Here is a 22,834-nt window from a genome sequence, read left to right as displayed (position 1 = left end):
GTATTGTGTGCTATGTACTGCTAGCAAAACTGACAAATCTCTTTAAACCATTATAAAGGCTATTTCTAAAATTATTCTATAGTTTTGTAGCATACATTTATTTATCAGAATTAATATCTTATAGATTTTTTTTCCATGTCTCTGCCTCAGTGACGTGTAGAGGTGGAGTTTTCTGAGACAGTGGGCCAGCCTATGTCTGAATATAAACCACTTCCTGTATTCCTCAGGCAAGAAGCTGAAGACCAGGATGATGACCCTTGCCCAAGGGCTCTGTCGAGGTTGACCAGAATATTCCCTCCAGACACAGGCCTCTCCTCCTGCAGTGACAGAACATTAACAAACAAAACTATGATGTGTGCATGTTTATATGTATGTTTTGAGCATCAATTACCCATGTTCAGTGAGTAAAGCCCCCTTACACTGGACTGTGGAGAAGTGAAACTACACTCTTTGGAATGAATGAGCTCCATCCAAACCATGTTGATGTAGCAATCTTCTCATGGTTGAGTGCTATCAAGTCTTCACAGAACTGTTCCAGCGTCTAAAGTTACCTTGTAAGGTGTCTACAAATATTTGGTCATAGACTATATGACAATTTCTCGATAAATCATTCCTACTTTAACACCCATTTAAGATAAGAATGTTTATACATTGTCTTGTAAATTACCACCCCGGAGATGAAAGCTTTCCTTTATACAGTGACCATGTATTCATTTCCTGAGTAGAGTCAAAATGTCCATATAAAGGTAATGCTCACCTCATTCCTGGCAGTCAGCTGTACTCCTGTTGTGTCTTTTTTGTTTGTTTTTCCAGTGTCCTGAAGTCCAAGCTTCTCCATGACCATGTCGATCTTGCCCATTGTGGTGGTCAGAGCAAATTCCAGATCAAGCACTTGTTTAACCAACCTGGACGAGAGCAGTAATGGCCATGAGAGCAGGTGCAGCATCAATTAGTGAGCTACATTACAATAGAAGCATGCACTCAACAACTCAACCACAGCAGACTGAACCCAACAGTTATTTCTGTTATACAGGGATTGTTCTAAGTCATTGCCTTTAAAAGGAGAGTAATCAGTCATTAGGGGGATAAATTATATTTTAAAATGATAATTTCACTGCCTTATTGAAAGATGTCAGTCTTCTAAATGATATGCAGGTGGTACATTGTTCAAGGTGTCTGTAATATTTTTTAAATTGCTTTGGTGGAAGATTGAATCGTTTGATGAAGTCGATGTGAAGGTAGAGCTTACATTTGAAACTGCTCTTGAGTCACTGAGATGGCATTTGTCTTCTTCTGGTCTTCTGCTAAATTCCCATTCTTTCCGTAGCTGACTCCAAGATTATGAAGTTCTGCATTGAGTGCATCCTAGTGAAACAAATATGTTTACTCATACTTACTCCAGTCAGAAGAGAGATATGAGATTACAGAATGTACACAGTAAGGAAAACACATTAAACCATTACAATCACCCACAGTCACCAGAACAGTACTATACAAGTGTCAGAGGTCAAGAGTCTTCATCTTCTGTAACTACTTCTTTCTGATCAGGGTCATGATGGGTCCAGAGACTACTCAGAATTATTAGGTGCTAGGTAAGAGCACACTCTGGAGAGGGTGTCAGTCCATCACAGGCATCACACATTCACACAGCCAATTCACCAACCAACATGTGTTTTTTAATGGTGAAAGGAAACCAGAACATTCCTCCCAGACAGTGACCCAGGACAAGGATCAAACCCACTTATACCTAATGTTCATTTTATCTATGATTGAAATAAATGGAGGGACAGCTCAGACTTTAGCACAGCACTCTATATCAGACTCAGTATTTACAAGCTTTAATTATTTATCAGCAAAATTCATCCTTCATCAGTCTGATCTATTCCATGATTTTCAAACCTGACACTTTTCACAAAGCCGGGACCCTAATTTTCCTAACCTACCCCTAAAATCAGTGCTAGACGACTTATTAGAAACCTCTCCTAAATCCAAAGGATTAATCTCAAGGATGAATGACATCATAACCTCACTTAAAATATATCTTTAGCAACAACTAAGGCAGATTGGGAAAGGGAACGAGGGCATAACAGGTACAACAGGTACAGTACAATTTAACATTATACATCGTGTACATTTGTCTAAGGTAAGGTTAGCCAAAATGTATCCCAATATTGATCCTTATTGTAATCGATGTCACCCCAGCTAATTTGACTCACATGTTTTGGCCTTGCTTTGCTCTAGCCACTTACTGGCTTACAATTTTTCACACCTTATCAGAGTGTCTTGATGTTGATCTTCAGTCTAACCTGTTAGCTGCCATATTCGGCATTTAGAACAGAAAAACCCTACTTGCTCGTAGAATTCTACTTCATTGGAAATCGAAACATCCTCCTAAAGCTTCTATGTGGTTTAGTGATCTGTTACAACTTATACAACTGGAGAAAATAAAATATTCACTTAGGGGCACTAGGAACACATTTTTCTCCATCTGGCAGCCAGTTTTTACGTATTTGGATGAACTCAAATTTTTGCCTGATGCTGTTTAAATTATTTAAATTCATGGTCCCATTGGACAGCCTACATTTGCACAGTACAGGGTTTTTTATTTATATATTATTATTATTTTCTTTTCTCTCAGCATATCTTATGTTATGTTTGAATATATTTATATTTATGTATATGTACATATGGGCACATTTGCACTTGATCTGGATATTTATGACCTCTCCTAATTTATTATTTAATTAAATTTTATTTTATTTTATTTTAAATATATTCCCTTTTTGGGCGGCACGGTGGTGCAGCAGGTAGTGTCGCAGTCACACAGCTCCAGGGACCTGGAGGTTGTGGGTTCGATTCCCGCTCCGGGTGACTGTCTTTGAGGAGTTGGTGTGTTCTCCCCGTGTCCGCGTGGGTTTCCTCCGGGTGCTCCGGTTTCCTCCCACAGTCCAAAAACACACGTTGGTAGGTGGATTGGTGACTCAAAAGTGTCCGTAGGTGTGAGTGAATGTGTGTGTGTGTGTGTTGCACTGTGAAGGACTGGTGCCCCTCCAGGGTGTATTCCCGCCTTGCGCCCAATGATTCCAGGAAGGCTCTGGACCCACCGCGACCCTGAACTGGATAAGCGCTTACAGATAATGAATGACTGTATTCCATTTTGTTTATTTGGTAGTGGGGCATGAGGGGGGGAAGGGTTTGATTTCTATAAATATGTATACATTCAAAATTGGAAATAGCTCCATTGTTAATTTGTGAGTTGTACTGTTATGAATTTCTAAATAAAATAAATTATTATTTATTAAAAAACAAAAAGACTGTATATACAGAAGGTACATGAAATATATAAAAAAACATTTAATGGGGAAACAAATCTCAAACCCTTTTCTCCTCCAGCTCTCGTTTCATCGTCTGCTGCTCCTCCATGTCCAGAATCTGATTGCCATCCTGGTCAAACTTGGAGAAAGCTGCTGAGATCTCATGATCATCATGGCCCATTCTGAGTTGACAAAAAATGCTCATGGTCATTAATAATTTCTGCACATGTTTGTAATCATTAGGAATGTGACTTACTCTTTCAGAGTTTCTCTAAAATCTTTGAATTCCAGCTCTTTAGACCCTGACCGTAAGGCCTTCTGGACATCTGAGATCTTTTCATTTTTTAGTTTCAGCTTCATGAAGGTCTTGGCATAACTCTGAAATGAAAGAAACAGTGTCAGCTCATGTTAACTGATGCCAACATACCATTGTTGTCAGGACAAAAGTGGATCTCCATTTTTTGTGGATTTTTATTCTTATGAATTAATTAGAAATGCCATGTTCTCTTTAGCACGTGTAAAATTTTCATGATGTATTTACCAAAAGACTGAACCAAAATGACCTTCTTAAACATTAGGTTTCATTCAAATATTTTAAGGATTTTGATGTTTTTTTCTAATATAAAAGTAACTGAGAGATTGTAGCTGGTAACATGCAGGACACTAACCAATCAAAGAAGTATTAATTAATGACTGACCTGTTTGATAAGGTCTGTAATCTGAAGCTCATCTTTCTGGGATGCAAGTTCCTCCTTTACCTCAGAGTATGTGTCATTGATGATGGCCAGAAACATGTTCTGCAAAAAAAAACATGCGAAACTTGATCAGGACAAAGACATTGACTTAAATTGGCGTAATTTCCCTTTGTAGCTCAGTCATTAAGATGCATACAGATTGTTTTGATATGAAACTGCCATTTTATATAAATTCCATTCAGAACTGTCAGAAAAAGCAGAGGACGTATAAGTTAAATACAATAGGATTTTCTGGTTTCCCTTCACTATCACTGTAAAGAGCACTGAATCAAGAAGTGTCTTTAATGTGAACTGTTTCTCATCAGACTACTTTGATATTGCTTAATTATGTTGTTTACATGTCTGCAGAATATGTTTTTGTTGGAATTCATCTTTAAAAGTGGTAGTATATCTGCACTGTGTTTTAGTACACTCACCAGTAACACAAAGAAAACAAAGAACACATAGGTGAAAAAATATATGGGTCCAAGGACTCTGTTTGCCCTTTCAATGCCATCATAGTCAAAGTCTCCAAGGATGATCCTAAACTGGGTGAATCTGCAGCAGGAAAATATAAATAAATAACAACAACAAAAACGTGAAATGGGCTTATGGGCTTAAAATCTGGAATGCCACATTATAACATTAGATCAATTTATAATTTATAATATGGGACATATTAAAACAACATATGTCCCAAGTTCAGTCAAATAAAGTTAAACTAAATCTAAAAATAATATATAATTAAAATTTTAGGTGCCTCTATAATAAATGAATTCATCCACTAATGTGCAACCAATTTGGAATGGATGTGTATGAGTTTAAGGTCACCATGCTCAATAAAAAAAATCAGCTGAAAACGCATAAACCCCCAGCACACTGGGTTCTAAAACTTCTGAACTATACAGTCCAGAGTGATAGACCATTATTTGGTATATTATCAGTGAGAGAGACTGGATATTGTGATCCCTAGCTAATCATCCAGCATTAGTACATGAGCTCACTAATAATCTTGTGGCTGAATGCCATCAAATCCTCACAGAATTGTTCCAACATCTAGTTTAAAACCCTCAGAAAAGGATGTTATTGCAACAAAAGGGGGACAAATTTAAATATTCATTCAGTTTTGAAGAAACGGTGGATGTGCAGGTGTCTATATTCTTTTGGACATATAGTGCGTTTTCTACTTTTAGTAAAGTATCAAGTTTAAACTTAACAGACTATCAGAAAGCTTCTTACATGCATTTTTGAAAGGTGCTGAATGATATGACCTCAGTTCCAAAGAGCAGATATCCTAGCTGAGCATAGGCAAAAAACACGATAAAGAACATGACGGCAAAGCCCAGGATGTCTGTGGCACAGCGGGCCAGTGTAGAGGACAGCTGAGTCATTGTCTTATTGAAACTGATGTATTTGAATATCTACAGGGAAGAAGATCAAACTGAATTAGCCATGGATTAGACTTATCTTTCTGCCATAATGGTTTTCACTACAGTGAACTACAACAAGATCTTACCTTGATCCAGGCAAAGAACAGGTTTACAGCATTCATGTTGTTGTACTGAGTTTGCCAAAATGCAAGGAATTCAAAATCAGCATAAATGCCTGGATCTTCCAGTAGTTTTCCGAGTAATTTGTCCACTTTGATGGTACGAAAAACATTGAAGACAATAGCAACAATAGCGAGCTGTGAAGAAAACAGCACCATTACTGCATTATGTTCCACTAACCTCAGTTTCAATGAGTGGATATGAAAATATAACTGCAGCAATGTAAACAGACTCATCTTACCAATATGATCACCACATCCAGAATGTTCCAGATGCTTTTGAAGTAGGAAAACCTGTGTATGCGGAGTTCCAATATCTCCTCCACGATATAGTACAGAATAAATACACAGAAGACAATCTCACAGCCAACGATGAAGTAATCCCACATGGTAATGTACCGGATCAGCTTCACTGTCCGTATCTGGTACGAAGGGATTGCTCCACCAGTGGCTGGGAATTCAACCACTAATCTAAAGAAAACAATAAGAGAACCTCATAGTTTCACAAAGGAACTAAAATCTTACAATCTGATCAATGCATTAATTCTGGCCGTCATAACAAAACCTTTTATCTCCAGAATGGCACGTTTAACGGAGAAAGAAAATAAACAGATGTTATTCCCCGCAGTTTTGGATCATATCGGTCATCATAACTTTTTCACACAGTGATCATTTTCAAAGAATGGAGATAATGAAGGTTTTGCTACTTACAGAGATTCATTTTAAGAGACCATTTGATATCATTACCTAATAACACAGAAAAGATTGATGTTGGCATTATATGTGGAAAAGTCAATGAAGACAGCCCTGGTTCCATGGTCCAACCACAGGTTGCTGCTGAGATTGGCCAAAAGAACAGCACTATCCTCTTTGGTCAAGGCCAGATCCTGGTAGTAGCCTCCTCCACTGTATGTGGCCAGTAGTCCCCAGTGGCTCGACCCCTTCAGCTCTTTCTCTGTGTGGTACTGCCAGCTAAAACAAAATAATTGATATCAGTTTTAATGATAACTTGCATATGCTTAGCGGTCCCACATGTGCAACATGAAGTAAAATAAATAAATACATGTAAAACATAATCAAGATCAAGAGTGAGAACCTTAAAGCTCCTCCTTGTGGGAAGCAGAAAAAGCAACCGATACCTTAAGCTAAAATTTGTAATCATCCTCAGAGAAATGTTCCCACATATGGTTGAAAGATTTCCTAGAAAAGTAGAAGCTGTTACTGTAACAAAGGGAGACTACCTTGAAGAAATACACTTTGGCCGTAGTTAAATGAATTGCTCTTTCACCTTCTCTTTTTCAAAACAGCAGAAGAGTAATGTATGTGAATGGACGTGATGACAACAGATGAGGTTAACTGGGTTTAGCTAACACTTAATAGGACAGTTAGAGTAAGAGAGAGAGAGAGAGAGAGAGGCATCACTCACGCTGTTCCATTGATGAGTCCAAATGAGCTCTCATCTTCTTTCTTTTCACTGTAGACGTCAAAACAGTCAGTGATTTCCTTATCAAAGTCACTGTGCACCTTACAGGAATTGTTCTTCACTTTCAGCTGACGGACACGAGGGACACCCAGCAGCATGTTCTCATAGTAAATGAAGGACTGACTCCCGCTTTGAAGAGATCTGTTGTTGTACCAACTGGTCCAATACAGGCCATCCAGCAGTGGGCCTTGTGAGTACTGAGCAGAAAAATAAGTAACCATTCATTCATAGTAAATGTGTTTATTTACTGTAGGTCAAACACTGGTCACTTTACCAGTTATTGTTCATTCTGACCATACACAACTTTATGTGTCTAAAGACCAGATACATATCTGATTTCCAAAATTGACCTCTTCAGAACTTAATGAGGTTATTTAACACAGAAACGACAGCCAACTCACACTCCAGAAATCATCCATGTTGGCAATGCTCAGGAAAGTGACCCCACTTTCACTGGGTGAGTTCACAAACAGGTCAGTCATAACTTTGGTGTAGTAGTAAGTAGTGGAGCTGGTCATTCCGTAGGTCACTGGAATACAAGATGATTATTATAAAACACAGTAGTGATACAACAGTTAGATTCCTATAAGAGCCCATGCTGCTTATCTTTAACATTCAACCAGACACAGAACAGAGCCATCAGTGGAAGGCTTTTTATGAAGGATTCATTCATTGGCAGAGGGCACGTCATAAAAGCCAAATGCCTCAATTAGGAGAGAGTGATTTGTTTGAGGAAAGAGGACAGAGAACACAAATAGCTCCCATAAACAATGCACATCCAACACATACAAAGCCTAAATGGCCCGGCTTGGGCTCTTATCAGTAAAAGACAGCAGAGCGAGGCTTGTATTCCTTTCAGAATTGATGTTCCCCGGCACAATGCTCTGTGTATCACAGGGGAGGGGAGAGGGTTTCATAATAGGCAGGTCTCTGAAGATAATACATTGCAGTGTTGGATTCACCAACAAGATAAGAATGTGTTCAGGTCTGCGATGATCTAACATTAATTTTTGGTAGTTCCCTGCTCATAAGTCTGAAAAATAAATGTGATTCTGAAAAGCACTTAATATTTTCAGCACTTTATTTTTCTAAAACTCTACTGGTGTCTTTCCAGCTCTGTATTTATCTTATACTTACGCAGACATATGTCCACTAGGAAAACAATGTAGACAAGTAGCTCCCTGAGGGTAGTTCTCACAAAGAGCTCTCGGTTCTCTGTCGTATCCTTTGTCAGTGTTGTTCCCCACAGTCCTGTCCAATCAGAATCAACAATTTAAGGCAATCCTTCGTATTCTGTTGTTTTGTCATATCAAATTAACATAAAAACGTGCAACATAATATATCCATTAGCATTGTTCTGTTCTGATTGTTCCAAAAACTTTAAAAGAGTTGTTAAGAACATTCTTAGCTTTAAATGTTAGACAATGAAGAAATAATTTATTGCAAATCTTTTATGATTTGTTGTTTTCGTCCATCACGTTTTTATATAATCAGTTGTTAATCATATATAATTAGCTGAGTGTATTATTTAATAATAATATTTAAATTCCATGTACATACTCTATCAACAGATTCAAGCTTGCACTACTTCCAGTTTTAATGTCAACTCATAAAAATATAATAACGTTCAATATAATTATTTCAAAACTAAGTTGTAAACACAACTAAACTTTTACACAAATGTCAAATTGGTCAAACACCCTCACTTCTACAGAAGCAGATTATCAAGAATGAACAACAGCTGAGAAATGCTGAAATAAAATGTGTGAGGAGGGTTTGATGATGTATGCACTATAAGAGACCTATGAGGTAAGATTGGAAAAACTGGACAAGCAATAGATGCTCTGTTACCTTTGACAGCTCGTAGGACAGCGGAGCAGCAGCTGGAACTGTGTTTCTCATAGAGGTGGACCTTGCTGTTCTCTGCTGGATATGGGTTGGGTGTGGATAATTTGTTGGTGTTATCCATGGAGCTGTGGAAGAGGAGCTGGGGGTTGTACACGGTGCTGATGGAGCGCCGGACAGGTGGAGGAGTGCTGCAGTAGGCCTGGTTCACCCACCCTCTCTTCCCCAGAGTGTCGAGTTCACACTCTACCTCAGTGCTCAGGTGGCTTTCTGCTCGGTTGTTGAGTTTCTGCATTCTGCTGCTTTCTCAGGTTAGCTCTGTCCAACTCAACGAGGATTATACTTTGTCCACTGTGCAACAATCCTTATATACCTTCCTCCTGGACAACACTCACACAGAACATGACTTTGCTTTAAAAGGGGGAGGGAGCTTTCCATTGTTTAGATAGGCTATAAAATCCCTGACCTGCCACTGACAAACAGAGACATCCCAAGCTTCTTTATACCAATATAGAACAACACTATGATAAAGGATGCTGTAACAGCAAAGTAGCAAAGTTTTTTTCAAGTTTACATTTTACAATATGTACATCTTGTTTCTAGAAATATATTATTTTATTGTTCAAATATATTCCAAAATGCGAAGGCAAACTGTTCTTTATTCCAAATAATTTTAGAGGCTATATAGTAGTTCATTCATCAGGGACTATTCACAAAATGTATGTAAATGTAAATGTGCTTTATTTGCAATATGTGAAGTTATGTACTTTATACACAATATGTGAAGTAATTCCAGGCTTTTGGAATATGATCTCATATCTCAGAAAAAGCAGCTACAGGAGTTGGAATATGCCTCTTAAGTTAATGGGTTAAGATTGACTTTGTAGTGATAGTAATTTTGGAACATTTCTTTGTTGGCTGTTCTTCATTAAATTACACTGTGATGTAAAGTAAAAAAAAAAGGGTGTCCAAATAATAATAATAATAATAATAATAATAATAATAATAAGGGGCGGCACAGTAGTATCACAGTCACACAGCTCCAGGGACCTGGGGTGACTGTCTGTGAGGAGTTGGTGTGTTCTCCCTGTGATAATGAATGAATGAATGAATGAATAATAATAATAATAATAAATAAAATAAAAACATCACCATAAGTAGAAATTCAATGTTTTTTTAGACCGTCATAAGTTATTTGTTTAAAAATATTGAGTTTAGATTGAACAATAATCCAATAAACTAAACATTATAATCGAATGTGTGAAAGTATTGAGAATGATTTATATTGCACAGAAATTTTTTTTTCACTTTAAGCTGCATTTCTATACATAAACTATTAAAATATGTTAATAATTATGATTATATATTGTGCTGAATATTTGTTGAGCGTTTGATCTGCATATACTCTTACTGTTCCCATGTAAAACCAGCAACAGCTAAAGTAATCAAGTAGCAAACAAAATAGTGTGACTTGTGATTAGTCCTTTTGTGTGTCAGTCAAATTTCCTTTTTTTTTGCTGTAGTAGGCGGTTCCTGGCCACGTGAAGTGGCAAAAGGCATCAGAATCTCCCTGTTCTTCAATGGTCAGGACCCCCACAGGACCACCACAGAGCAGGTATGATTTGGGTGGTGGGTCATCCTCTGTGCTGCAGTGACTCTAAGGTGTTTTTGTTGTGTCAGTGTAGGTCACACTGATACAAGTTGATCAGACACAGAAGGGTTGCTTGTCACAGTCCTGTCACTGCTCAACTGAAAATAGTCCACCAACCAAAAATATCCAGCCAACAGGTCCATTGTCCTCTGATGGACAACAAGATTAGACCTACTGTCTCTGAGTTTACATCTACAGACCAACAAGGTAGGTGTGTCTAACAGAGTGGACAGTGAGTGGACTGAGAGCACTGCTGTGTCTGATCCACTTGCAAAAGTACAACGATGATCCAGCACCCAAACTATACCTGTTCTGTAGGGGTCCTCACCATTGAGGGACAGGGTGAAAGGAAGCAAGTGAAGTATGCAGAGCAACAGACGGACTACAGTCTGTAACCGTAGAACTTATGTAGTAACATAAATGACTAGTCTGTTTTCCTATGAAAAGAAAGACTTAAGATATATTTCTTAAATATACAAAAATATATACACATTATATATAAATATACAGTAAATTGGATGCAGAAACACTTCCTGTATTACTTCCAGTGACTGACCATTAAGCATTTCATTTATGCTACTGTCATGCTGAAAGATGGGCTCATTACTCATTACTCATTACTCATTACTCCGTTAACAAGGCCAAGACAATAGATTACAGATGAATAGAGAACATACAAACAATAAGTCAAATGGCAAATAATTATGAGGCATGCGCTTCTGCTTAAAAAGCAAGGCTGACTTTATGTAAATTCATATGACACACATACATGCATGGATGACCACCTGTCAGAGAGCTTGGAGAATACATTAAAGCCAGAGTAGAGTGCAAACAGTCCACACAATATAAACCTCTAGCTTCAGCAATACAATATATAGCAATAAACTGTAACAGTTCAAAACATCACTGCTGTTGGCACAAAACTTCTTATAACTTTGATATGTTTTCATTTTTTGAGGTAATGTGACAACACCGCCTGCAATTTACACTTCAATTGCAGGACTGTCAGTTTATAGAAAGCAAGGCAGCACCTTTTTTTTTTTAGAAAATTAAGGAGATTTTATACTAGCAAGAGTGCATTGACCATGGTCTATCATTAACTAAAACCTGACATTTAATGATAAATCAAGTTATGGAGCTCTCTCAGTCTAACAGAAAATAAATTGTCACAAAAAAGCTCACAGGAGTATAACAACTGCAGTTTAATGGTATAGAGACCCCTTTCAGATATCACCATCAAGACAAGGACTTGAAGAAAATTGCTTACAAAAACTAGCTGTTCACAAACGTAGCAGTTATAGTTTTTAATATTTAAATTAAATCCTTAAGGAATTGGTCCCCTTAATGTATATCAAATTCTGTGTGTGTGTTTATACTTGGCGATGTCTTGTTGTGTATGGTATTATAGCATCCCACCTAGAACCAAACGATTAAAGAACTGCAGGCCATAATTCTCCTGAAGAATCTCACCTCAGTATGATAAACTGTCCCATGATCACTTCAACTCAGGTCCTGAGGCTAACCACTGCCTCAGTTAAGGACTGTGTAATCACATTTTTTGTAATATGCTTTTTCAGTGACATTGCTATACATTTTCCTGATTTATAAATTATCTACATTATCATTTTCAGCAGTAGAAGAGTTACGTCTGACGCATTTTATTGTATAGTGGTTTCTGACACACTGTGCATGTGAATATAAATGGTGTGCTGTATATGGCATCGTTGATTTGTCTAATCTAATCTTTCAATTGTTGTGTTCTCCCTGTGTCTGTGTGGGTTTCCTCCCACGGTCCAAAAGTACACGTTGGTAGGTGGATTGGCGACTCAAAAAAGTGTCAATGTGAATGTGTGTGTGTGTGTGTGTGTGTGTGTGTGTGTGTGTGTGTGTGTCATCCTGTGAAGGACAGGCACCCCCTTCAGGGTGTGTTCCTGAATTGCACCTTCAGGGACCCACCGCGACCCTGAACTGGATAAGTAGTTTCAGACAATAAATGAAAAAAAATTAATCATTTTTTAATTATTATTTTTAAATTAACATCAGTTTAAATTAATGTCAGTCTACAGTGATAATTCAGAAGCATTTAGAAAGATGAGATGTAACTGGCTGAGTATTATTTTTGCCATGGTGGGGGCTGTAATGATAGTGTGCGTGGTATTATGGCAGTTGAAAGCTCAGTGATTAATGGTGTTGTATTTGCGGTGTGTGGTTTTGTGTACAAGCCTTGACCTGAGAGCGGTTTCCTCATGCCTCACTGCTGCTCAATAGCCACATTATCCACAGTCAGTGCATGACAAAGGCTTTAATTTTCTTTTCCTGATCTAGAGGAGCTGCGTTGGTCCGCTGTATCAGAGGCTGTGCTACATTTAACGTACATATATTTCATTCGTTAAAGTCAACGATCATTCAGTTTTGACAGGGTTTTTGGTCCAAGAAGTCATTAAGTGTTATACACACTAAGGTTTTTACTTAATAGTGACTAAAGCTGTTATAGCATTTGGCAGATTCTCTTATACATAAGGACCTACAAATTTAAAATATGTTAATGTCTACACACAACACTTCATCAAATACCAAAAGAGAAAATAATAAAATAAAAATAAAAAAATCTCAGGTGACAATTTCCTTGGACGTATTCAACCTGAAATTCCTTTAGAAAAAGAGAGTATAGCTGAACACAGACAATAACTGAACTTCAGAGAATATATAATCTTTAGCTCTGTTCCATTACATGAAATATTCAGAACTAATATTATTCTGAAAATTTTAAATATAAAATCAAATTCTCAACTTGGTCCTACATGAAATAAACTATATAAAACAAAAAGATCTCATCTGTAAGTTTTCCAAATGCAGATGTCAATATGTAAACAAGACTGACGTCACTGGGTCTTTTAAACGTGATTGATAACTTCCTTCAGAAAACAGCAGAGGTTTGTTTGTTGCAGGAGCTTTATCTGAGGACACACTGGGTTTTACTGAAATGGCTAGGTCTTTATCAGGCACACCACAGCATCAACACATACATACACACACACACACACACACACACACACACACACACTTACTGCCATCATTAATGATTTTTCATTACTGATGTTGTTATTTTTATTACAAATGTAAATTATTTACATTCTGTATGATAACAATTCATATTTTATCTTTAGCTTTAGCATTAGTATTATTACTAGTGCCTATAGTGCACTGACCATACAGAGCACTTTGTAGTTCTAAAATTACAGTCTGTTGTCTGAATTGTTAGCCTCCTACCACCCTACTCTTCAGCGGTCAGAACCCCCATATAGCAGGTATGATTAGGGTGGTGGAACATTCTCAGAGCTGTAGTCACACTCACGTGGTGGTGTTATTTTATTGTCTGTTTCACTGATGTAAGTGGATCAGGCACAGCAAAGCTGCTCAAGTTTTTAAAGCCCTCAGTGTCACTGCTGGACTGAGAATAGTCAACCAATCAAAAACATTTAGCCAACAGCGTCCTGTGTCCATTGATGTTGGACTAGAGAACAAACAACACGGTGCAGCAACACTTTACATCTACAAGGTGGACCAATGAGGTAGGAGTGTCTAACAGAATGGACAATAAGTGGACACAGTGTTTAAATTTTTTTAGCAACCATGCTGTGTCTGATCCACTAGTACCAGCGCACCACTCTCTAACAATCCACCACCACATCAGTGTCACTGCAGTGCTGAGAATGATCATCCACTCAAATCAGATCTGCTCTGTGGGGGTCCTGATCATCGAAGAACAGGGTAAAAGTGGGCAAAATAAGTATGCAGAGCAAGAAATGGACTACAGTCTGCAATTGTGGAACTACAAAGTGCTCCTGTGGAGCGTGCGGCTCAGAGAATGGATCGTGAGGGTAAAAACAAGGAGGTGGTGGCCATAAAGTTATGGTTGATTGGTGTGTGTGTGTGTAAGTGTGTGTGTGTATTGTAAATTTTATTCTACAGCACTTTGCTTTAGATGACATTGTTCAAAATAAAGCAAAAGAGACAGAAGGTATTTAATTCTTCAAGTTTATTCTGGCACACAGGGACTAGACGTTGTATGCATGATATATTAATGTACAAAACATATCTTGAGGGATTAGAATCCATATTTAGCACAACAAAGATTCTGAACACAAATAGCTGGCAAACTAATTAAAAACATTTAAAGAAAAGGATCCAGTCAGATTCTACTACTGTTAATGACACTACAAATAACAAATATCACATTAATAATCAACCAAACATAAACGCTGATTGTTTGGCAATAAAAGTACTGTTACAACTTCCGTGGAACATTAGCTTTGACTAAGCTTTCATAGACACTCCCACATAATGATTTGATACAAAGCAATATAAGGTCTGAGCTTTTGTCTAACAGAAACAAATCAACTAACAAACCTCGCTAAAGTCCCAACTGCAATAGAGTTTTTTAATTACAAATATAAACTATAAAAATAAATACTATAAGGACTATAAATGCATTACTTGGAGCAACTCATCAAAAATATTCCAAGCTAATGAAATTCTTCTGATCAATATAAAATATAGGCTAAACATGATACATAAATTTAATACAAATGTATTTACTGACTCCTGTATCTTCAGGCAAAAAGTCCCAGGTTAGCTCTCCGGTGTTTCTCAGTCTATGTAGGGACCTGTAGGCTCTCGTAAGGGTAGGAGAATGAGGCACTGATGTGTTGGTTTTCAGTAGGAGAGCTGTACCTCACGACGCATGGATAAGTCTCCATCTGCAAATCATCCAGCTGCAGGTCCAGCCACTGCCTGTGAGGGGCACTGTGTCTGCTGGGGTCTGTCAGGATCCGGCTGAGAGCCATGATGTAGCTCAGGGCCATCTGCAGGGTTTCGTACTTGGAGAGTTTTTTGTCCTGTCCCCACTGAGGAACCACTTTGCGGAGCCGGTCAAAAGCCGTGTTCAAGCCCTGCATCCTCTTCCTCTCTCGGGCATTCGCTGCCATCCTCCTCCTTGCCGCACTCTCAAACCTCTCCATCTCTCTGGGGTCACTCTCTGAGCCAGAGTCTGTACAGCTGGGTCGGCGAGGCTTCATCTTTTATTGGTAAATGTCCACAAGAGCTGCTACAATCCTCAAGGGGTGGATTACGGAGATCTCTCTAGAGTCTTTCCAAAGGGTTTGTTAAGTTCTTTGCCACTGCACTGTCTCAGCATTAAGCCGGAATCTGTTTGGCCCCAAGGAGGAGTGATGGTGCTTATATAGGACTGGAGTACTGACAGGTGGCAGCAGGTGGAGCCCCAGCCTATTGCCCCATCTGAACACACACACACACACACTCACACACCCTAATCGAAAGCAAGAAAATGTACACAACCCAACCCACCCCACCCCACTCACTCAAACTTTAATGACATTCCAATTAACTTTGGCAGAGCTATCACCCTAAGGGTCCCCTGAAAGCCATGTGTTACAAATGCACAAAACTTACCATCTGGCCTGAGCACTTTAACTCATGGGGGTCAATGTCAGAGACCACTTGATTAAATCCGAAAGCATCACAAACATGTATGGCATATTATTATCTTGTCTTAAAATGTAGCCTCCGTCTCTGTACACTGACAATGTTGTTAGACTCAAATGTATTGCATGTTGGTCACCTGTATTTTGAGCTTCACTATTTTGCTGGACTGATGGAAAACAGAGCAGGTCTACTTATTTTGCTGTTTCTACTCAAAGTTACTACACTGCTTAGATGCCAATGTGCTTTGCCACTAACTAATCTGAGTAACACATTAATAATAAAGCAACAAACTATAATATAAAAAGTGAAACAGATGTTGGATTCCTGAGGTTTGAACTGATGTGACTGTTGCATTTAGAACTGGACTTTTGCTGTGCAACTTCTCATTCAAAGTATTAAATTAAATTGAATAAACACAGTTGATTCCTGTGTTACCATAAGAAAATAATGTCTCAGTTTGAACTAATGTACTAAATAGTGCAATTATATTAACAAATAGTTATTTATGTAAATAAACTGTTGCATACACCATATTGTAAGAATACTAATTGTGCATTCAATAATATTAAATAAAATAATAAAACTACACTGCTTGATTTGGCATTAAATGTTTTTTTTTAATGTTTTCTTTGATTTTGACTGAGATGAATGTAACACCAAAATAGTCTTTTATGTTCACAGATCAGGTGACAGAAATATGTGTATTTCGTTTGTCGTTTTTTTATATCTGAATGAGGCACAGTATGAGGCATGCATTAGTGACCTTCACATAAGGGGAGCAAAGCTACATGAGAATAAATAATTGATCTGTGTCTCTCAGAGGAGCTACAGCAGACAGAAGTGTTTAGCTGGATGTCTGTTTCCATCTGTTATGAGTGCATGCAGAGCGTGAGGATTTGATACTGAGCAGTTCATAATCAATCAATCAATCTATCTATCTATCTATCTATCTATCTATCTAGCTATCTATCTAGCTAGCTAGCTAGCAAGCTATGTCCATCCATCTATCCATCCTTTCAAAATCTTACATTATATCAATAAATGTAATTTTGTCTAAAGAAGAAAACTTTATGCATTGTATCATCACTATTCTTTCATTTTTTCTTTGTGTGAAACCACTTATCCAGTTCATGGCCGTGGTGACTTTGAACCCCACCCGGAGTCACTAGATACAAGGCAGGAACATCTATCTGATCTATTGATCTATATCTCCAAAATATTTGAATAAATTTAGAATACATTTGGTGTTTTCATATAGTGTAAGAAAAAGTCCCCAAAAAGCCAATTTAAAGGAAAAGGAAAAAGACCTTCCAAATTTCAGTGAAATAATTGGACAATAATTCATTTTATAATACATTAAACTTGGATGTTTTTGGTCTATATGTCAATATTAAACTCAGTGTAAATATGTGATATTTTCAAATTATGTTTAAAAAAATGCATGTGAGGTTCTGTTCCAAGACCAACGGGGCACACATTGCATAAAATAAACATTTTCTTTGCAATGCTTGCTTTGCTAATAAGCCCAGGTTTGATATGTGTTAAATGAACAGTGTATGGTAGTTCTGTATTCAAATCAAATATCTTCCACCTCTTTAAATAATGCATGTCCCAGATGAGCCAGTGCTGACGGGTCAGGTCGTATAAGCTCATGCTGTCTGGTGGTTTTGCAGTGTGTGAGTAACTGTGCTGTTCAATTAAGCATAGAATCCTCATCTCGCAGTGTGATTCATTGATTGCAGATTGGCAGGGTTGGCCAGCTGCTCAGGGTCTTGGTCCAGACATGACCAGCCGTGTGTTTACCTCGATCATGTGATGAGCTTGTCTGGAGCTGGTGGCTGCTCTCTGCAGATGAAGCCATATGTCATAACCAGAATAGAGTCTGTGTGTTCTGTTTCATTCAGAACATTATCAGGCCATGTGTGTGTGTGTAAGTGTGTGAAGATTAATGCTCTGGATAAGGAGATAATTCCTTTAAAAAAGGAAAGTGAGAAGGTCTATACCCTGAGGCAAGGTTTTGTAAATCTGATTTTCACCAGTAGAAGGACTGAAGGAATGATATGAATGTATCTTTAATACAGCACTGCATGGTTGCTTTAATGTCAGACTGAACAGAAACCCCTATATATATATATACATTTTTTTTGTATATCACCTTAAAATAAAATTTATATTACTCTCATAAAATTAATTAGAGAAAGGTAGAATTTTATAAGATATATCACTCATGTTATCACTAAAGGTTTTATAATTTACTATTATTAAAAAGATATTTGTACCTCAGCATGATATTTGTAACCTCCAGACTGAAACTGTAGATGATTAAGTAAGTAACCAATTTGCTTTTTTATTATTTTTTTTACAATGTGTTCAATTTTAGGAAGAACTGAACAATAGAAATGCTCCAAAATTAATTTGAAATATCATCTTATACCTGTTTCTTTAATTTATTGTCAATAATGATTTTAACTTTGCCTGAAAAGATGAAGATATGAGGCTTTGTCAAAATATACCTAAGCCAAAACTATACCCATGCCAAAGTTTGAGTTGGAGTGAATTTTTATACAAAATTAAGGTGACCAGACGTCCTCTTTTACCCGGACATGTCCTCTTTTTTAGACTTAAAAAAAATATCCGGGCAGAATTTCACAAATGTCCGGGATTTTGTTTTTCTAGAACTTACATAGAATTTCGAGTAGTGTTTTGTTCACAAACTAGTCCCGCCCTCCCCTACTCCGTTTGGTTCGCTTGAGTGAGAAGGGGGCGTGGTGAAGTAGCCTAAAATCTTTGGATTGGACGGTCTGACTGTAGAGCTACCGTTATTGGTCAATAACCTTCTCTGTAAACATTTAATTGATCAGTCTTTACGTCAGTAGTCGTCCACCCCCCTTCCGCCCCCGGAGACATGTCCTCTTCTTCACCATCTCAGATCTGGTCACCCTATATAAAAGGCAGTAAGAAATTGTGCTAGAGATATCGCCATGTCCAAATAAATAAAATAAAATAGGGCCATGTCCAAAATAGTTCATACCCTTCTCAGTAATCCCTGGCAAAATCTTTATTTCAAAACCCTCTATGGGTTCTTATGATCCCTAACAAGATTTGGGCCTGGAGATCTTTGGTCTTTGAGGTTTAAAGGCATTCATTTCATCACTCTGGTCTTTAGTTTTTTTTTTTTGAAAAATTCTCAGTGAGATTCAGGTCTGGAGTCTGGCTGGGCCAGTCCAAAGTGTTGATATTGTTTTCTGTTATCTATTTCTTGGACACTTCAGCTTTATGTTTCAGATCACTGTCTTGTTGAAAGGTTCAGAGCTGCTAAAGTAGTCCTCCTATCTCGTGATGCCATTTACGTTGACCAGGCTTCTTGTGCCACTGGCTAAACCAACACACACAAAGCATTATATTCCCAACCACCTCTTTGACCATGGGGATTGGTTATTTGGGGCTGAATGATTCTCCATTTTTTCCACCAATAATATTCTACACTCCTTTGTCTGCATTTTTGTTAAATCTGATCACAAAGTCATGACCAGAAGCTTACTTCTTTATCCAAATGAACCTAGGTGAGCTTCTGCATGCATCACTTGGACAAGTGGAGTCCTCCTAGTTCAGAATCCTTGGGGACCAGCTTTGTGCAGTGTCTGGCATGAACAATTTGGTTCCTGAATTGATCAGTGAAGACATCTTCGCTTCTCATTTAAACCTATTATTATTTCCATTGCTGGGGTAATTTTTTGGCTTCTTACCATGGCTTTTAAGTTTTTTCAGTGATTACCATCTTATATTTTTTGATCATGCATTGCATTGCAGCCACTGCCACTTCACAACACCTGGGTAAGTCTGTATAGCTTTTCATTTTCTTGTGAGAAGCTACAGTGTTCAACCTGAAGCCCTCACTAACCTCTTTGTTTTAACCATGACTTGCAACTTACTACTAACTGACTAAAGAACTACTGACTATGAGCTGTTAGCTGACCTATTTATAGTTGACTAGAATGCTTAAGAGAATAGTAGAAATTAGGGCTGGACAATAATTCAATATCTCTATGATTAAAAATCATAGCATTGTTATTTAAACACTTTATATTGTGATATATATGTAAGTGTAAGGCATCAACATAACACTAACACTAATATAAGGCATAGGACAATCATAAATGAGCTAGTCTACTGTCAGATGACTGGTTTGGTTAATAGATAAATACACACTGGCCAATGAGGTCATTAAAAGAGATGTGAAGCGTTAAATGAAAAAAAACTGCCCTCCATACATGACATAAAAACAGCCCCAAAAAGGGGCATCTGGTGAGACGTGCTGGTGCCTCTAATTAGGTCACACAAGGTGAAAGCAATTTCATGCCTGTTTGAACATTTGTTTCTTCTGGCTGTTGGGATTACTATGCTTAATTAGCTAATAAATGTATGCTTTTTATTGTACTTGAAGAAGAAATATATATACAATTGTTTATAAAAATTGCTAATAATAATTAAATGAATTATTTGATCTGAGCAGGAAACTTTGTAAAACATGCAGAACTCAGTTTTTTGAAAGATCTACCTAAGGCAAATTATATAGCCACAATATACCCAATGTCTGAACAATATTGTAAGAAAAATAGATCAACATAAATTTGGCATGGAATCCAGTGTTTTTTTTTTTAGCAAACATCATTAACAAATTAAAAAGAATAACCACTTTAAACAAATTTTAAAAAAGAATAGCCTCTTTACAAATCAGCTGGTTTGTTATTTATGACATTTATGGCATTATTTTGTTAAATAACGTGTAAAATATATTTAATCTCACTTTTCCTTCAAATGCTATGTGTTTTAACACTGGCTGTTTCTTAGAAAGGCCATTCATTTGCCACTTCTTAAATTCACAACATAAGAAACACAAAATCTTCATCCATTAAGTTCTATATTATCTTAGCCGTAGAAGTGCCCTAGAGTGATATTTCTCTCTTTTTTTCTTTCTTTTTTTTAATAAAAGTGTGGCATCATCTTATAGCAAAACCAGGAATGATTGCTAACAAAATAGTTTTAGTTTTTTGTAAGACTTTTGGCATGTCATCACGTATAGTTAATGGCCTGCGTGTGATCAGTGTTGTGGTTTTAGCTAGAAATACGTTGCATCACCGGGAAAAGGAAGGTATTGATTTAAAACAGATGACCAGATCTAGACACCGAATCTAGACATTGTTGGGAGTATCAGCTCTGGGCTCGAGCCGTTATGAGGTCACTAACGGTTGAGGAACGACTAATTTTCCGCGAAGCTTAAAAAAGATTCCCATTTTTAAAATGCAGGAGCTGATCCAAAGTCTGTGTTGTGATGGATTATACTGAAATTATTATAAGACACGTCATATTATAAAAATAACCACGTATAAACGAGTGAGTATAAACGAGTGCTTGGAAACAGTGAGACCGTTTCTTTTGCAGTGCTCGACTTCCATGATGCGACTTTCATCGCCCCCTGCTGGAGAGGAATACGAACTGCAGAAGTATAACCAACGTCCTCAAGTACGTCTCGCTGCAGCCTGTTGGAAAACCAAAAGCGAGAAAAAGGAGACTTCATATGATGCCCATGCTTATGTTACATTCATTCATAGATTACTTCAGTTACTTGTTAACATTTATATTATTTGTCCAATAATAATAATACGTTACATTTATATAGCGCCTTTCTTATACCCAAGGACGCTTTACACAAGGAGACAAAATTATGTTTTGGTTAGGGCCTTAATATGAGGTTTGAAGGAAAGAAACGAGTAAAGAAATACACCTAAATTGCGAAAAACTGGAGAATTTAAGTGTACTGTCAGATATTTAATAGAGTGGACTTAGGTCCAATGAGTAAGACGTCAGTTTTGTCTGTGATGTGTTTCAAAAAATTGGCGTGCGTCCAGTGTCTCTGGTCCCGAAGGCAGGAAATAAGGGCAGAGTATTTTTGGTGCTAGCATGCTCTTATGCACGCTCCTACCAGCATTTACATCTGAAAATAGTGTTTATATCTCAAAATAAGATAAACCTGAAGTATGAGAGTGAATAAAAAGGACATATGAAGCCAACAGTAAATGAAATTAAATACAAGTTAGGAATTAGTATCTGCCAATGACAAAAATTGAACTCTGTAAATTTATTTCAGCTTTAGTTAAGTAGAGAAAAATATCACTGAAAAAAATGTAACATCAAAAAGAGCTGAGTAAACCGTTTCTGTCACCCCTTTTTTCTTGAAGTAATGCTGCAGACCGGAGAAAATAGCGAACCTAACTCTTAATGGAATTTGACATGGACGATAACACGGAAGTGGGGCCACTGTCGTTTTTGCCCTTTTTTATATTCCCTAAGAAGGATGAAAAAACGGGTACTTCAGACATTGGATTGGCTGATGCAAGAAATGTTTCCCCGTCTACTCACTGCCCGTTTGTTCTCCGGACTCAGACATACTCGAAACAGAATTCAGAGTTCATCTGCTGTACTCTAGAGGGCGCTCGTTGGACCCGTGTGGTTTGACGGTAGATTGTAGTGAATGAGAGAAAGTGTGCACCATGAAGTAGTGAGACATTGATTATATCGTTTGTGCTTTTTGCGGTACACTATGATTGGACATGAGTTTATTAGTTCAATCTGCACTTCTTTATGAGGAGAGAGGGAACGAGAAAGGGATGCAATAAGAATGAAGAATCAAAGTTTGGGACCAAACTGGACCTCAAATGTTACTCTAAGGGCTCACAAGGTTAAATGGTGACT

At 37.6% G+C, this 22,834-nt stretch overlaps 2 protein-coding genes across 2 annotated transcripts; both read right to left on the bottom strand.

The window, feature by feature from the left end:
- Positions 1–146: 146 nt before the first annotated feature.
- Positions 147–9,220, bottom strand: pkd2l1 (polycystic kidney disease 2-like 1). The gene is made up of 15 exons (XM_066679203.1): positions 8,932–9,220; positions 8,218–8,331; positions 7,482–7,609; positions 7,024–7,277; positions 6,345–6,569; positions 5,840–6,068; positions 5,565–5,735; positions 5,288–5,469; positions 4,486–4,606; positions 4,013–4,111; positions 3,571–3,692; positions 3,379–3,496; positions 1,250–1,365; positions 758–905; positions 147–317 (listed from the first exon to the last, which is right to left on the bottom strand). The coding sequence occupies exons 1-15, from the start codon at positions 9,218–9,220 to the stop codon at positions 147–149; spliced, it is 2,487 nt and encodes an 828-aa protein (XP_066535300.1).
- A 6,011-nt stretch (positions 9,221–15,231) lies between these two features.
- atoh7 (atonal bHLH transcription factor 7) lies at positions 15,232–15,654 on the bottom strand. The gene has a single exon (XM_066678330.1). It carries the CDS (start codon positions 15,652–15,654, stop codon positions 15,232–15,234), a length of 423 nt encoding a protein of 140 aa, XP_066534427.1.
- Between the last annotated feature and the right edge of the window lie 7,180 nt (positions 15,655–22,834).

This window comes from Hoplias malabaricus, chromosome 8, assembly GCF_029633855.1.
Source record: "Hoplias malabaricus isolate fHopMal1 chromosome 8, fHopMal1.hap1, whole genome shotgun sequence".
In the NCBI taxonomy this organism is placed as follows: Eukaryota; Metazoa; Chordata; class Actinopteri; order Characiformes; family Erythrinidae; genus Hoplias; species Hoplias malabaricus.
The sequence above is the reverse complement of the archived record's forward strand: the minus strand, read 5'-3'. Positions and strand labels throughout refer to the sequence as shown.

What these genes read in the sequence shown, in the direction of transcription:
- atoh7 (XM_066678330.1), bottom strand. Translation starts at nt 15,654, where the DNA reads ATGAAGCCTCGCCGACCCAGCTGTACAGACTCTGGCTCAGAGAGTGAC.
- pkd2l1 (XM_066679203.1), bottom strand. Translation starts at nt 9,220, where the DNA reads ATGCAGAAACTCAACAACCGAGCAGAAAGCCACCTGAGCACTGAGGTA. An exon ending in ACATGGATGATTTCTGGAGT is followed by an intron (nt 7,278 to 7,481) that starts GTGAGTTGGCTG and finishes TTTTCTGCTCAG; the next exon opens with TACTCACAAGGCCCACTGCT. An exon ending in TTTAGAGAAACTCTGAAAGA is followed by an intron (nt 3,497 to 3,570) that starts GTAAGTCACATT and finishes TTGTCAACTCAG; the next exon opens with AATGGGCCATGATGATCATG.